Raw genomic sequence first — 17610 nt, forward strand, 5'->3', positions numbered from 1 at the left:
AGGACAGAACAGGGACGGCACCGAAATGGCCGCCTTCTTCCGCTTCTATTTACAGCCGTTCAAACTAGCGCTCGACGTGTCTCAGATCCGTATGGCTCCTACACTCTGTGGTTTTGATCGAGTTTGTGTCCTCGTGGGTTGCCGCCCCCAGTAATGCATGTAAGCCTGTGTCTACCCACAAGTGTCACACCATAAAGCTTTTGAATATATGTGTATATATATCACCACCGCCGTCACTACACTATGTGATCGTGTCCATGTGTTTGTGACCTGTGTTTGGCGCCTTATCAGTCGTTGACGTGCCAAACTGAGAATAAAATGACCGTGAAATCGAATCTGATTTTTTTCGGACGCCACGGGCACAATGGCGCAGTCTGGCCTGTTAGCGTGAAACGAAAACGCGGCGTCGTCGCCCCTCAGGAAGCGAGGGAGTGAGCAGCCGTAGGTGTTTCAAGAGAGGATTCACTCCTGAGAGAATGCCTGGACCCTCCACGACCGGCGTGTCTGCGATCCAGGAAGGTCAAAGGTCGTCCGTGTGGGCAGGAGAGCTCGTAGACAGCCTGTGAAGACCGGCGGATAGGCGAAAACGGATGCAAAGAAAGGTCCATTGTGTTTGCTGTGTGGATATCGCGGTCAGGTGAACACCTGGGCGGCTACTCATCTCGCCACAAAGGCTGCCCTACACACACACACACACATACACACACATGAATGCCGAAGAACATCGTTTGTGTCACACGCTAACACATATCTCACACAATATCTGCCCAGATCTTTCTAAGTCTGTGGTTGCTATTTCAATGCAGTTTGTCTCCTGGGCCTGGTTATCTGCTGGTAATGTTGTTTCTACTGTGTTTCTTTAGCTAGGGATATCTCAGCTGAGGGTGTTGTCATTACAACTGACGTGCCCCCGTCACAGTTTATCAACGATGACAGGATTTGAAGTTCAACGGTGTGAACTCTATGTGACATCCCATAATTACACCCCCCCCCCCCCCGCCCCGTTCTCCGCTTGGAGCCCGGTAGGGTCGTCAGATGCGTCAGGCTGCGGAAGGGGTGATAAAAGGTTCTCCAAAGAGCATTCTCATGTCCAGAACTGTGAAGTATTCTCAAAGACGCAGTAGGTCACCCAAGATGGATGAAAACAACCGATGAAACCGCAGTCGATATTCCTCTCTCTCTCTCTCTTCCGTCCATCTCCTGGAAGAATAAGTCCCTCTTATTCTTATAAATACCGACCGTCCTTTGACCGAAAACGACGCTCTTCGTCCTTCGCCGTTTCTGTTTCGACTAAGATCTACATAAACGGCGGGAGAAGTGACAAATGAGTCTGCATTTCAGTGCATGGGGGTTCCCGGGGGGCAGTTACGAATCTCTGAGCCTTGTTTATTCATTCAAATGAATAAAACGAGCAAATTGTAATCTGTTCTGATGTCTGACAGTTCCAGCAAGCAGGCTTAAAATAAAAAGGTCACCTGCCGTAAATTGAAAACATCTATAGATCTTCTCATCTTCCTGAAGGCGCGTGCGCGTGAGAGAAAGAGAGGGGGAGAGGGAGAGGGAGAGGGAGAGGGAGAGGGAGAGGGAGAGGGAGAGGGAGAGGGAGAGGGAGAGGGAGAGGGAGAGAGGAAGGGAAAGAGAGAGAGAGAGGCCAAAAGGGGAGAGAAGGGTTGAAAGCATTGTAACAGTTCCCTGGGGTTGGATTTTGGGGTGAGTTATTATGAATGAATTGTTAAATAATTGTATTAATAAATAACAAACACATGTAATAATTGATATCCAGTGAAATTTGTGATTTAGCAGGGGGTTTAACACTTTTGCAAGGCACTGTATCCCTGTCACATTTGTATTAGGGGGCTGAGCACTATTAAATGTCTGATCCCAGAGTCGCCCCTACTAGGAATCATGTCATGTTCGGCCGAATTACATTTCGTTTCATTTGTATTTTCTGTACATTGGGATAATAGATATGCCGACAGTCTCATCGCCGTAGAATCAACGCCTGGATCTTTAGCGTTAATAAGCGAGACATCGGTGCATCCGTGGAGCTAATTAGCAGGGAAAGAGGCGGCGAAGAGTCGGACACGCAGACGCGCGGCTAATCCACATCACCTCCGCTCCGCACAGCAGGGCCCAGACTCATCAGGCTTGAAGGGCTCTCAGCCAGGAGCCCGGGTGATGAAGAAACACACTCTTAACTCACACAAGACACGCGCAACGCTCTAAGATAAAGCGACGTGTGCATGCCATTCTAATAAGAGCCTCGGGCCTGGACGTGTTGAATATGCAGAACGTAGGAGATACATAAGCACAAGAATGTAATGCTAGTCTTGTGTCAATATCCTGCCTGGTGAACTGCTAATAAAACTCAATACCTTTGATACTCCCTGTTACCATGGTCAGCCAACTGCTGGAGATCATTAGCACCGAGTTAGACGCTTATTAAGATCAAGCTTCCAATTGGCAGTGCGGACTTATATATTACTTCACACAAAGCCTAACCCTGTCAAGAGATCTTATTTACATTCCGTAGGGAACTTCCGTTGACCTTGGTTTCCTGCTAAGGTAAGGGGTTTGTTTGTAGTTAATCTATGCGTCGTTCAGGAGGGCCACTGAACCTTTGGGTGCATACTGCTAAAAAGTCACTAGGGGGCATCAGAAGATTCAAAGTATTGTAGACCGCGAAAGACTTAAATAGAAACAGCATTGGTGGTATTTCACCCAGAGCAGTCACACACGACGATTAACCAAATTAATTATTGACGGCTTTTCAGTGGCACCGTAATTACCAGCCGTTGTTCTGCTATGGGGTCTGTGGGCTTTTAACAGTCATATATTTCAAAAGCCATATTCATAAAATGCCATTGAAACTATTACCCATTTCCATCACACAGCAGTGAATGGTGGACCAGTCTGTTAAATGTGTTGTTAGACTATTATAATTTTATAAAAGTGCAGAGGCAATAGATAAATAAAACACATGGGAGACCAGAGGACAATTTTACAAGATTTAATTTATTAACTATGATACAAATCACATAAGGCCTTCATCTTCATACACCATTATCAGTCAGACAAATTACATGGTTTTGCTGTTGATGCACAGTACTCCATCATTCACTTTTAAGCTAGTTCACCTTTTGTTATCGTTTTGTTCCTCACGCTAATTTCATGTTTTAAAATTATGAGTGGTCCAACCTACTCCCATGGCGTGTTCTTAAATCATGCACTAAACTTAAGTGGCCTTAAACCATTCACAAAATCGTAAAAATGGACTTTCAATCATTGAAATACACACTAAAAATGTTTTCTACCATTGACTAAAGGGCAAAGTGTTAGACCCCCTAACATACAAATAAACAACCATTTTAGTATAGTATGCTCTCGCTTTTTTCTTTTCTTTTTTCTTTTTTTCTTTTTCTTCATTGAACAGCAGATCTGTCAAGGTCATCTCAGATATGAAGTGATACAGCCACATAAATCTAAGCCAGAGTCACATTCTAGTGGGACAGTTTGGTTATTGGTTTACCTATTTCACCAGTTTAGGTGCATGTGTGTGTGTGTGTATGTGTGTGTGCGCGCACGTGTGTGTGATAATACTGCACAGCTCTGGCCTATGAGGAGTCACTTCGCACAAGCCCAACGATCCCGAGTTATGACAACTTCCTGCAGCATTAAAAGCACCCCTTCCCCAACGTACCAACAAAACAAAAAGAAAAACACACACAAAAAAAAACACGAGCCATGATGTCACACCTAGAGTTTCCCCTCAACATAGCCTGGAACATTCCCGCCACTTCCGTCAGGAGTCAGGACACGACCATCCAGTGCCAGTCGGCCACAAACTTGAAAGCCTCCAGGTCAACACTCGTTTATCGCTAGAGAGCAAGTACGGATGGTGGCCAATTGTGTGGTTGTTCATTTCAAAAAGCAAACTACCCCCCTTTAAAATGTGCTTTTCTTTCATTGCTCTTAAGAAAAACAAACGTTCTGTGGAGCTGGTAGCTATCCAATGTGCTCTCTCTGTAGCTATGAGCATGCTTCTACACAGAAACACAGCTGGGCTGCTGTACGGTAGTGCTTCGTGAATACAAACACTCAATTTAAAAAGGTCCTGAATATTACATGAGTACAAAGAGCTCAATTGGCTGGACAGCCACAGCAACAGATCCGGCAACCTATCATCTTTCAATAAGCCAGTGGTTTCCATAGCCACCAGACAGCAGTGTCTCCTATTGGCTAGCCAGTTTTATCCGCTCTCCCAATTAAACTGTTGGTTGTTACTGAGGTTTCAATTATTCCCAATGGCAACGTGGACTGCTGTAATCACTGACTATCACTGACAGAGACCAGAGAAGCTAAATCTGGGCAGCCTTGCAGCTTTCGTCTGATTGGCCTAACCCTACCTCACTTCCTCTTTCCACTACCCCAACCAGCCTAGTTCCATATTCACACCCAACAGTCCAGAAAATGATTGAACAGGAGTCCCAAATAAACCTTTCTGAAATGACCTAGTGACAAGAGGAATAGGAGCAAATTCTTCATCCACAAAGAGACTCCAGAATACTCCTAAGAGATGTTCCTTTAGAGCCTTCCTCCACTTAACACCCGATGACCCATTACACAAAACAAACGTAATCAATGTCGCATTTCACAGAACTTAACACTATGATTCAAAAGTGCTTCAGATAAAAGTATGTGGATACAAAAAAACGGTTTGGATGTAAACAAAGTTTTGATCTGCCATGCCCCCTACAGTGGCATGGGTATGGCTGCTTGAGTTGTGAACTTAAAACACAAAACAAAACAACATTCTGGCCCAACACCCCCCCCCCCCCCCCCCCCCCCCCAAAAAAAGACAGAGAAAGTGACCATTAAAGTGCGTCCCTGGATGCCCCCCTCACCCCACCCTCCCATCATTTCCCCAATATAATTTCCCTACCGATGCCCTAACCCCCACCCACCCCGATAGAGAACCCCCCCCTCCTCCCTGTCTGCACCCATCTCCTTGGGTACAGCCTAGTGTGCCTCCGGGTGGGGGGGCCAGTAGACAGACAGGACAGGGGTAGGAAGGCTCTTTCGTCCCCAGTAGTGCCTGCTCACTGCCCACACCACTGCAAGAGAGGCACAGCCCATTCATCCAGTGGCTACTTTTCATAAACAAACAAAAACACAATTTCTATTCACAATTTTCTTTTCTTGTTTTAAACACGGTGGCACAAATCCGTCGTCTTCCAGCTAGGACAAGAAGGTGTGGACTTCCTGGCTTGAGGGTGAGAAAAAGGTTAGCAGAGAGATGTTTACTGTAACTGTGCACCTTGTCCAGGTGTGTGTGTGTGTGTGTGTGAGGGGATTCACGTTACAAGGGTACCCTGGCCCGGAACGCTGGAGTTTGGACATCCGCACAGTGGTCAGAAGTTGCCTGTCGGGTAAAGCGCCCTCAAAATGTTCCTCAAGACCTCTCTTCATTACCTATGTTGTCCATGACCGAAATATGTAGTGCATGTTGTTTTTCTTTTCCTTCTGTGTGTCTGTCATGTTACGTGTGTTTGAGTGTGTGCGCGCCCGCATGTGTGACTAAGGTCCAGCATCATGGGCATGTGTGACTAAGGTCCAGCATCATGGGCATGTGTGCTCAGTTTTCCCCGTCTCTCTCACAGAGTTTCCTGCTCGGCGGGGGTGTGGTGGGGGTGGGGGTGCTGATGGAGGGGAGGCAGGAGGGACTGCAAGGGCGACTGCGGGGTGGTGGGGGGCGACTGCTGCAGGGGGCTGAAGTGTGCGGCGGTGGGGGGCGGGGAGGAGCGGTAGCAGGAGTATGCGGAGGCCCCGGTGAGGGTGGTGGTCGGGGAGGCGGGGAGGCCGGCCAGCCCCGTGGGCGAGTCGATGAGGGGCTGGTTGTAGAAGAAGAAAGCACACTGGTGGATGAAGCACTCGATGATTGTCTGGTAGGTGCGCGTGGCCGTCAGGGCGTCCATGGTGGTGAAGTCGGGTCTCATGAGCGTGGGCCAGAAACAGATGGACAGGTTCTCGCTGGTCATCAGGTTCAACCTGCTCATCTGGCTCACCCTGGCAAAAACAAAAACACACACTTCCTGTCAACTGTGGCGCAGGGGAAAAACATGGAAAAGGTTTCAGCGGAGGTGGGTCAGTGCGGCCGCGGGGCCAGACGGTAACACTCACTTGTGTAAGTGGCTTGTGACGTATTTGAAGACGTCGTAGTTCTCCCTGGGGAACCGCCTCAGCACGTCCTTCATGGTGTACAGCCTCTGTTCCCTGTCGTTGATCTCTGTGCACACAGGAGGCAGCGAGGGTGGGAGGGAGGGACGGAGGGAGGATGACTCAGACTCTCACACAGACACACACACACTTCTCCTTCTAAATGTGATCAAATGTTTTAGCGTTTTGCCTTACTGAAAGCCTCCAGGAGGTCCACTTGAAGGACGCAGGGCACCAGAGGTTCCGGAAGCTCAGAGAAGAAGCTCTTCAGTGCCCCGGCCACCGTGTTAATGGCGAAGTCCTTGTCCACAAGGTCCAGCCCGTGGTCTGTATGTGCATAGGTTGGGATGGGGAAGGGGCAGACAATGCAGAGGAAGAAGTCAAGAGGCAGTAGGCTTAGCGACTGAGCTAAATACATTTTTGTAGCACGTCAATTTCCTTGACTGAATTGAATAGCAAGCCGGCGCAAACGACGCCGGTGGAAGGGTATTGGAGCATGGCGGTGCGTGTCATCAACATTGTGGAGCTCACCCTGATCAAACTGCCTCTGCATGCTCTCCATCTCAGACTTGTTTCCACTCACACGATACAGGCCCTCTGTGTTCAGGCCTGGATTATTAGAAAGACAGAGAGAGAGAGACAGAGAGAGACAGAGAGAGACAGAGAGACAGAGAGAGAGAAAAAGAGAGAAAGAAAGAGAGAAAGAAAGAGAGAGAGAGAGAGAGAAAGAAACAAGACTTCCATTAGTTGAGCCTTCTTGGAGACCGATGAGGGTACAGATGGGAGTTGGTTATAATTGATGAACGACACTCATCGCTTTTGAATTACATTTGAGCTGTTCAGCAGACGTGCCTGTTTAGCCCCCCCCCCCCATTACAAACGACTTACTATGAACGCATTCCAACAGTGAGCCAATCACAACCATACAGTAAAACTAGACCTCAACAACAATCTTTTCCGAATAAAATCAAGAGTGAAACACTAAATTGCTGCCCTTTAGCACAGTGCGCCGACCATCCACATAAAAACTTGACCACGGTGACGAGCCTATACTTACACTCTCAACTCAAAAACACTCATCGTCCTGCTGTGAGTAAACCGACAGGCACAAAGGGGGGGGGGGGGGGGGGGGGGGGGGGGCGGGAAATAAACGAGAGTGCTTACCTGTGGTCTCGATAAAGCGAACACACTTCTCAATGAAGAGTGGGATTGGCCTGTCTGGTGACACTACAGTCACCAGAGGAACTCCAAAATAGTTGCTCTCCAGGGGTTTGGGGATTGAGGGTCGAGGCTTTGGTCTAGTTTTCTGGAGAAAAAAACAAACAAAACACACAAATAAATGTTGCTCAACGACCGTCGCTGATTAAAATCTGGAAACGGTTTGTTATGTTGATACCGAGAGATCAGACGACTTCTCCCACGAGCTAGTAGGATGTGTTTGCCCTTGGTCTAGATTGCTTTTTAGCATTGACATCAAGGGCTGTTTCATCAAGTGTCTCTCACTCAAATACTGAGTGAATGACTACATTCTTCTCCAGTTCTTCCCACACAGTTTGATTCGTGCGGTTAAATGAATGGCTTCACACAGCTGACACATTCGATGGCAAAATCAAGCAAACAAAAGAAACACAAACAACTGCAAAGTTAACATGTAGCATATTGACTTTAAAACAGCCTTAACATCAAGTCCTAAAATTTAAGCAAAAACAACAATTCTTACTCATTAGCAGTTCGGAGGCAGGTAACTGTGTGGGGATCAGATGGCTGAGCGGTTAGGGAATCGGGCTGATAATCAGAAAGTTGCCCGTTCGATTCCCGGCTGTGCAAAAAATGACGTTGTGTCTTTGGGAAAGGCACTCCACCCTACTTGCCTCGGGGGGGAATGTCCCTGTTTACTGTAAGTCGCTCTGGATAAGAGTGTCTGCTAAAATGACTAAATGTAACTGAAGCGTACGCACCTTGGCCGTTCGCCGCAGGCTCTTCAGAATGTTCCTTTTTTTGGGGTCCTCACTTTCCTCGTTGACCAGGACGTCTCCTTTCAGGGTCCCAAAGTCGTCCTCCTTGGTCTTGGGCAGGGCCCCCATCTCGTCGTCGCTGCCGATGAAACTGCTGCGGAAGCTGCTGAACTTGCCCAGGCGCTTGGAGCGGTCGCGGTACAGCCGAGGCTTCACCCCGGCCGCGGAAAACTTCCGGCGGCGCTCCAGGGAGCTGCTGTCGGCCTCGCTGTCCGAGCCGTTCCCGTTGGAGTGCATCCGGTTGGCGTTGCGGATCGTGATGATCTTCCCCTGGGTGCTGTCGTGCGGAACGGAGTAGATGATCTCCTCGTTGCTGGGCCGGGGTTTGGAGACGGCATCCATGGGCTCGGCGTAGTCGGAAGGGTCGTAGCCTCCGTCGCCGCCCGGTACCCAGGTCACGGCCGAGGGCAGGGACCGACGGTGGCCTACTGTGTCCGTGTATGGGTTACGACCCACCTTCCGGAAGTCAAAGGTGACAGTGGGCTTGGGCCTCACCTGGAGGGGGAGCTTGTGGTTGAGCTTGTTCTCGAAGGAGCTGATGTCGGAGATCATGGCGATGTCGCCCGAGTCCAGGTCGGGCAGGTTGAAGCCCCCGCCGTGGGTGAGCGTGCCGTCGTAGTAGGGCGGAGACGCCTCGACGTCGTCCTCCGAGTCCAGGAACATGGTGACGGGGCTCGGGGAGCTACAGCGAGGAGAGTACACGCTCTCGTTGGTGCACGCCTCCGCCACGTTGTCGTACATGTGCGTGGCCTCCACGATGTTGCGCTTCTCCACCACCTCCATGAGGAAGGGCTGGAACATCTCGATCCGGTGCAGGCCGCCCGCCACCCCTCCGGAGCCGCACACCACGCTGTTGAAGCGGCCCTCGATCTCCCGGGCGAGCTCCTCCCCCTGGACCAGCTGCTCGCGGGCCGACTCGCTGTCCGTCAGCTCGGCCTGGCTGTCCCCGACGGCCAGCAGCTGCACCGGGATGATGTCCTGGACCTCGCAGAGGAACGCGCACAGGGTTTCCAGGGAGGCCTTGCGGCGGGCGGAGTACACGGCGATGTAGCCGTGCACCAGCCGGCTCTTGCGCAGGGAGAAGGAGGCGTGGTAGGAGAGCAGGGAGAGTTCGATCACCTGCTTGTGGCTGCCCACCGTATGCTCCAGGATCACGGATGTCCCGCTGTTGGACGTCGGCCTGCAGTGCGGGGGCATTAGGAACGGGGTGAGGAGCTGTTCGATGTCGTACGAGTCGCCGCACATCAGGCACATGACGATGCGGATGTCCGCCTCTGGGCTGGGCTGGTGAGGAGAGTCCCGCAGGCCTGGGGGTTGAGGGGGGAGGGGAGGGGATCCACTGCTGAACGAGGAGCTCCTCCTGGAGTCCAGGAGACCTCTCAGCACCTGGTTGATCTGACTCTCGTTCACGTTGTGACCGTAGCCCACGCCGGGTGAAGCTGGGTCTAAGAAGCTACACTGAAGTCTCCGGGCTACCTGCTGTCCTTGCGTTATGAGGGCCAAAGCAGTTTCTCCTCCTACATCTGCATAGGTTCCAACACCCCTTTTGGTGACTAAGAGCAGGGAAGTCAAAAGCTGGGCTAACTGACTGTCCCTTCGACCGATAGTTGACTCCCTCAACCTTTCGATGCTCTCCACCACGTACGTCAGCGACTCTTTTGAATTATACAGACAAAGGCAGCCATGGGGTGTGAAGGTGGGGGTGTGGAAGGAGTTCACGGGAAGACGTACGTTGCCTTCAATAGGTCTCAAGGTCAGCTCATACATCTTACCATCTAACACGTACCGGTCATCATTTGTACAGAGCGCCCTAATCTCATTCGCAAACTCCCTTGCCAGTCCATCCTTTCCTAGTATTACGAGGTTGATTCTGTCAGCCTTGGTGTTCCCAAAGTGGGATTTCATATCGAAAAAGGGGTAGCATGTAGGGAAGCGTGATGCTAGGAGCTGTTCGATCTTAAAGTCTCCACACTGCGGGCTACTGGGACAGGTCTCCTTGGTTGGGTGGTAGACAAAGTGGATATGCTTTAACACCAGAGCATCCCTCTCTGCCGGAAGCTTCTGCAAGGCTTTGAACCTCTGCTCCTCCCCCAACACCTCCTGGATGGCCCCCATCTTCTCCTTACTGGGCTTGGCATCCACCTCCAGCTCATAGAAGAGTTCGGAATATTCCAGAAGCAACTCCTGGAAGTCCTCCTTAGCGCGGTCGATGATCTCCTTCTGGTGGCGGTTGTAGAGATCCAGGTATTCGGGCTCCTCCAGCCACTGGTAGAAGTCCTCATTCATGATGAAGCTGCGCGCCTCTTCCCACGGCTTGCCGGGCGTGACGAAAAGGGAGGAGGCCAGCTTGTGCTTGAACTCTTGTCTCATCTCGGCCCGCTTGCATTCGTTGCGCAGGTGCTCCAGGTGGGTGTTGAATATGGACTCGGCGACCGGCGTCTCCAGCAGGTCTGAGGGGATGCGCTCGTCCTCCACGTTGTCAATGTGCGCCGTGTCCTCCCACGGAGTCTCTTCCAGAACCACGAACCAGTGGGTAAAGTGCTGCTTGGACTCCAGGACCTTCTGTACCCCCGACCAGCTGAGCTGGTCGATCTCATCCAGATCGGGCACCAGGGAGCTAAGTGCTAGAGGAAGAGTGCTCAGGTAGATTTTCCGACGCCTCTCGATGTGCTCCTGCTTCAGCCTGTAGACGTGTTGCTGGAAGAGCTTTTTGCATTTCGCCGAGCCCTCCAAAAAGACGTAGTCCTTGTACTCGGAGGAGGTGTTCATTCTCCTGCTCGTGTTGGGCCAAGTTTCGTTGTGGTTCTTCACGATCCGATTGACGAGCCATTCGTAGCGGTCCTTGGCGGAGGCTATCTGCTGGCTCTGGAGCTTAAGGGCCTCAAAGTACCCGATGATCTTGGGCTTGCCCCTGCCTTTGTCGAGTAGTTGCACTAAAGTGAGGAAGGCTAGGTCCACGTTGATATTGGAGCGTGCAGACGTCTCCACCACTGGAAGACTCTTTTTCGTGATGGCGAAGGTGTGGGAATCTTTGATGTAGCGTTCGACTCCCTCGTCGCACTTGGTGAGGACCAGCACGATGGGCTTCTTGGTCTTGCTCAGCTGACTGTACAAGTTACTGACAAACTTTAACTGGTCGTCGAAGTTGCGATTCATGCCCCTGCTGACGTCCACGCAGAGCAGGAATCCGTCCACCTGGAGTTTGCCCTCTGGCATCTGCTTCTGTTCAAAGTCCTGCTCCAGACCCAGTTGGTCAGTGCAGAAGTACATGAGCTTCTCCGCGGAGGCTAGCTTGGTTGAAGCCGCCCTCTTGATGTAGGGCTGCATGGCAGTGCTGCGGTGAGGCTGAAACGTCTGGTCGTCAATAAACTCAGTCTGCTCCACCACATGCATCCTGCACTCCGGCCCTTCCTCCAGAACCCGCCCCACTTCCCCCCAGAACAGGAAATGGTCATTGTTGACCACTCGGCCCCCAAAGTCACTGGTGCTCAGCACAGATGTGTGGTCCAGATAGAAGTCATCGGCACTAGGGCGCACGAAGCGGTTACACAGGCACGACTTGCCCACTCCACATTGCCCTTTCTCTTTCTCCGTCCCTGACAAACCCACCACGTTGAGGTTATAAATAGGAGTCCGGGCATCTTGTTTTTTCGCCATCATCATCATCTGCTGGGGCTCATCCTGTCATACACAGGCACTGGATAGGGGAGTACACCTGGATGTATGTCCATAAAGTGGCTGATGCACCAGAGATTGTTGGGTGGACAATTAGGTTTTAGGAACTTGAACTACAGGTTTGAATCCGGACGCAGATCTGACCCTGTCAAAGAAAACAACACATACATGAGACATTTTAACGGACAGAAGGTGAGACTACTTATTAACAAGAAAACATGTGATTTTTGTAGTATTTGTAATGTGTAAGTGTATCACCATCTAGACTGTAAGACTAAAATCTTAGGAACTACTTGTCTATATGCAAGTCGGATTCTGATAGCAAAAAAATTCACAAAATAATGAGAATCACTTCAGGATTTACATATATGCTTATCATGTAGGCTGTGACCAGCCCACTTAGTAACACATCATGTGATTAGTCATTCCATTCACGCAACTCAGGTCATTAGGGTCACATTAAATGGTCTTCTCATGCCCAAACAATGTCAATCATTAACTAGTGTATTAGCATCCCAATAACAGGAAGCCCTATTACTGTGTATGGCTCCTATTCCCAGTGTCAACACTGTCTACCGCTTCATGGTCTACTCTTCATCTTCATAGTGAGCATGGAGGGTAGGGAGATGGGTTGGGTGGGGGGGGGGGGAGGAGGAAAAGCAAGAAGGGTATTATTTAAACTAATTGGAATCCATTCTCTCCATGGTCAAGAACACAGAAGATGCTCTCTGTCAGACTAATAACTGCCGTATATGTCCTCTCTCTCTCTTATGACAAAGGGCAGGGCAGTGGTAATGGTTTCCTTGCAGTATGAGTCAGTCTGGCCACCATCGATATTCTGTGATGCAAGTTCAGGCAATGCCCGTAAATGAAAATGCAATTCACCAGTTCAATAGATCTAGATCACCTGTGTGCTACTGCGATATTCATACAACCAAGATACGTCATTGAACTTAATCTCGTTTGCTTATACTTACAAACACACGTCACATATCACATACCTAAAATGGTATATATTTGTCTAACTCACACTCATGTTCTATGAGGTCTGCCACCTGTAGGAGCATGACTTCCTGAGTGAAAATAGAGGTTCATTATGGGTTGGAGGTCGTTAAATTCAATATATTGTCTAAAAGAAGATACATTTTACTTTACTGCATTACTTATAACACACTTGCTTAATTGGAAGTTGCAAGCACACCTTGCACAAATAAATATTATTTAACGTTGTTGATTCCATTGTCAATTTCACAAGTTGAAAATAACCTTCCTTAGATCTAAGAAATTTAATCCTTAACATAAAATAAAAAAACATTGCATACCGAACTGTCAATGTTTAAAACGTATTTAAATCAACTGTCTAACCATGGCTCAGTAGGTAGTCCATTTGCTCAGCTGAACTAGGCCTGACGACCAGATTGAAGGGGCAAGTACTTTGGAAATGAAAACAAGTCACTTCCCTACGCTCTGATTGATACGTCGTATTCTCCGTATAAATGCTCGGACCCACATTGTTAAAAATTAATCGCGATCAGCTATTCATATGAATACAATTCCATTCGCGTTTTGCAGTGGATTAACAAAGGCTTTGGGCAGAATTTTTGTGGAAAGAGCTCTGGCCACGCCAGGCCTCTTGTCCACAGAATGAAATTGCAGACTAACAAAACCCATTCACCTCAAGTCGATCCCCTAACACCCAATTCACTGTGTACCTGGCAATACATTTCCATACACCCATAGTTGAATATAATGTCTAATCAATTCATTTGTTGATTCAGTGTTTCGGATTTACAAGAAAAAGTGAGTAGCTACATACCATCGCATTCTGCCTTTCTCCCTTCGCATCAGGCCAGTGCTTGCCGCAGCCCTAGTCGCTTTAAAGGCATGGGCACAAGGAAACAAATAATAGTCTACGAGTTGTCCGAAACGCAAATGGTCACAATTGTTCAGAGGCAATTATCAATGCGTTTGTTTGTTTGTTTGTTTGTTTGTAAATGCCTGCATTTGGATGTTTTTAACGCTGTTTGTTTTCTTTGTAATAAAACTACAAATGTAAAAACGATAACATTCAGTATTTTTTCCTCAGTTATTGTCCTCTTGGGGGAAAGGCGTATAAAAAATCTTGTTTCACCGTCCGCTCTTTGGATCACCACGTTGCATTTGACCAATTATTAAGTCCATTGTTGTGCCTACATTATGCTGGATCGATTATGCACAGGACACCGGTCGAGTATGTTGCAATTGCTGTACATTGTTTCCTCTGGAGTAGTCTAATGCAGCAAATCGGTTATGTCCAGATCAATTTAACCAGAGATTGCGTGTGTGAAAGTGTTTTTTTCTCCAGCTTCCCAATAATGGCGGCGGCCCTCCTCCCGGACCTAATTCTCCTCTTCTTTTCTCTGAAAAAAGGGGAGCTTCTAGTCAGAAGCGGCAGAGACTCGCCCAGCGGCGCGCACACACAACTGCAGCACGTATTTACAAAGGCGAGACGCTGCTGTCATGCCGACACGCGCAGCCACCGTTAGTTCAGATAGCTAAATAGGGTATGACTTTAGCCCCCCTTTTATTAAATAAACTCCAAGAGCCTAAAGACTAGTAGTCAGCTGGCCATAACGCATAACGTCACGCCTACAAGCAAACATGCCTCCATTGCTATGTTAATTGGAAAAAAATTGATCTGTCAGTAGCTCCCTGGCAGACTGTAGCCCAGTTGATACAAAATGACATCATCCTGTATCTCAATTAGAGGCAGACGAGGAATGGGGTGGAGGTAGGCTACTCAATGCTTATTCCAGTTCAATTTGTTTGCGTCTAATGTATCGGCTGTGCATAGGGAAGGACACACCCCATAGCACATTTGTCTTTCTCTTGACAATGATAATTTGGCATGCTGCTACAATGACCTGCTGAACCTCTTCTCCATCCTTAAAACTCTCTTAATTAGAGATTAGAACAACAATGGAAGCAAACTTCATATCAACCAAATTAAAACTTTCGCTACGAGCTCCCGGCACCGAGTCCCTTGCACTTGTTCAGGTGAATCGTAGCCTCGGCTACATGACTCCAACCGCTGTAGTCTCATCGTTCCTCATCATTTGCATGGGCGTGCATTTTGCAGGACAGCTTTTGCTGGGGCCTCTTCCGTTCATAGCTATGTGTGCAAGTGTTTCAATAACATTTTAACGCCACCTGGAGGTCGTGTGGACTTGTACCATACCCCTGTTCTGTTGGAGCCATTGGAAGCACTGGGACCGTGCGCTCACTTCCTCCATATCCATTTGATCCGAATGCAAGAATAGCTGTGCACTCAAAGACACCACCTCCAACCGCTAAGTCTGTGGTAACCGATTTCAGGTAAGCATTTACCATCGTACAACGTCTGCCTCAGTATGTAGACTATTGTTTATGTTGTCTACTGATGGAATTAAGACATATCTATGCGTTAAAACTTGGGAAATGTGCTTTTCAATGCACCTTGCGCGTCTGGTAATTGCAAATTAATAATTAGTTTTATTGACAGGTAAACTTCTACCAACTTATCCCATGTAACCTTATTTACTTCTTTAAAATGTAAATGAGGGCTTTTCATTGCAAGTATTCAATTATGTAGGCTATTGTTTGTTGCCTGTTAACAATACTTGCTTGTTATGTTACCATTGACATATATTTATATCCAGAGGCCTGTAAAACGATTTACATTTGATGGTATTATTCAGTGGTGACTTTTCCTTTTTTCCTCAGCTTTTTATAACCTGCTCCACTCTACTACTAAACTATACAATACTGTACTATACCCCTAAACCTCGTAATATTGTTGATGTTTTTCCGTTTTGTTCCAATTTCATTTCGTCTTCCAGTCATATGGAGCTGGAGGAGGTATGTGGTGTGTCATGTCTGTAAGAATACATGGATTGTGATGGTTTTATTATTAGCTGACTATAGATATAAACTTGACCTTGGATTGACCCCCATTGTAATGTAAATGGAATGAGGAAAAATCGAAATCGTCAATAAAAAAATAATATTAATTGTAATGACGTAGTTGATGCAAAATCGTCATGAATACCAAGGTCAAGCTTCCTCGAGTTTCATGGCTCGTTTGATATGACTCGCCCACGGAAAGTTAACTGAACTTCAGTGTACATGATGTGCAACGTTATCTCAGTTACTTGTATGCCCTGCATGGCATGTGGTTTGGGATCAGATACGATCGCCCCCTTTCTCCTTTCTCTGCCTCTTCCTGTTTGTGTGTTTTCCCCACTGAATTCTCCCTTTAGTGACATGGGGTTAACAAATACAGAGCGCAGGTAAGAGTGTGGATGCAGCAGCTGGTGAGGCGTGAGGGGGAGGCGGGTGGGCACAGGGACCTGGGGGCGTTTGGCGGGCACATGACAGACAGCCACTGTGGAAGCACAGTCCAGATGGGCAATGAGCAGGTGATGCTGAATGATCCAACAGACTGAGGGTCACACACTCACACACACACACTGCATAAACACCAATGCAACTTAAAGAAAACATCTCAACTTCCACCTCGGAACTAAGTATTTTGTTGAGACAAGGCCCTCCCTTCTCGACGCATTGGGATGAATAACAGACATGGTGAAGGGGGGTGGGAGTGGTTGACTGAAGGAGAAAAGTAAAGCCAAGTGTTGACATGAAGCGATGAAGATGAGCTTTCCACTCTCTGCCAAGAATTATACCTGATACGCATTACTTTTGCATGCTGTCAGCACACATGTGTCGTGTGTATGTGTGTGTGTGTGTGTGTGTGTGTATGACTCCATGCTGTTCCTCGTTTCGTCCATGTGTTGCACTGTCGTCTCCCAGCTCTACCCATGAATATTTTAGCGACCGAGCCGTGTGTGTGTGTATGTGTATGTGCATATTTGTGCATGGGTGTTTACTTGAGTGGCATCCAGTGATAATCCCCCCCCCTCCCGATGTAACCCCACCCAAGACATCATTCCTTTGTGCTCCAGAATTCCTGTGAAATTGTTTAACACGCCACCGAAAACCGAACGGGGAGTCAAGCATGTCATAGACGAGGAGAGGAGTATAAATGTTTCCTATAGGTTGGATTTCCTAAATGTTTATATAAAAATGTCTTAGAAGAGGTTTTCTGTACGTACTGATGAATGATTTTAATACATCTACTGTCATATCGGTGTCAATGTAACCTTTAAATGCCGCTCTTATGCCTTTGTTTGGCCAAGTCTTCCTGCAAAAACGAGACGATGTTTCAATGGGAGTCTGGTTTCCTGGTTTAAATAAAGGCTGAAAAAATCAAATGAGGCCAGGGCTGTTACCAGAGCTCAAGCTTTGCTGCCACATGTGCATCACATCTGTCAAGGCCAGACTAAAAGCCTGGGCACTGTCCACTCATTGTGGAGGTAGCTTGGGATTTTTTTTTACCATCATTTACTATTACAAGTGGGCGTGCTGTGAGGGGAAAGCCCTGCCCGGGAGGGAAGAGAGCTTGAGTGAAAGGAAGCGAGCAAGCAACAAAAAAGAGAAAGTGGTTGGCACACAGTTAAAGCAGTTACATGTTGCTTGTTGCTAAGGGGGGAGTGAAGGGTGTGGAAACTAAGGGCCTGCGCTGCAGGTCCTAGAGGACGTGGTTGGGTGGAGATCTCTTTTTTTTTCTCTCTCTCTCTCTCTCTCTCTCTCTCTCTCTCTCTCTCTCTCTCTCTCTCTCTCTCTC

General features: G+C 48.2%; 1 protein-coding gene across 1 annotated transcript; it reads right to left on the reverse strand.

Annotated features, from left to right (window-relative positions):
* Positions 1–5304: 5304 nt before the first annotated feature.
* arhgap35b (Rho GTPase activating protein 35b) lies at positions 5305–14403 on the reverse strand. Its single transcript, XM_047050472.1, has 7 exons — positions 13723–14403; positions 8175–12051; positions 7381–7522; positions 6748–6825; positions 6412–6543; positions 6181–6286; positions 5305–6066 (listed from the first exon to the last, which is right to left on the reverse strand). Exons 2-7 carry the CDS (start codon positions 11895–11897, stop codon positions 5655–5657), a joined length of 4593 nt encoding a protein of 1530 aa, XP_046906428.1. The 5' UTR covers positions 11898–12051; positions 13723–14403; the 3' UTR covers positions 5305–5654.
* Between the last annotated feature and the right edge of the window lie 3207 nt (positions 14404–17610).

The sequence above is a fragment of the Hypomesus transpacificus genome, unplaced genomic scaffold (assembly GCF_021917145.1).
Source record: "Hypomesus transpacificus isolate Combined female unplaced genomic scaffold, fHypTra1 scaffold_116, whole genome shotgun sequence".
NCBI lineage: Eukaryota > Metazoa > Chordata > Actinopteri > Osmeriformes > Osmeridae > Hypomesus > Hypomesus transpacificus.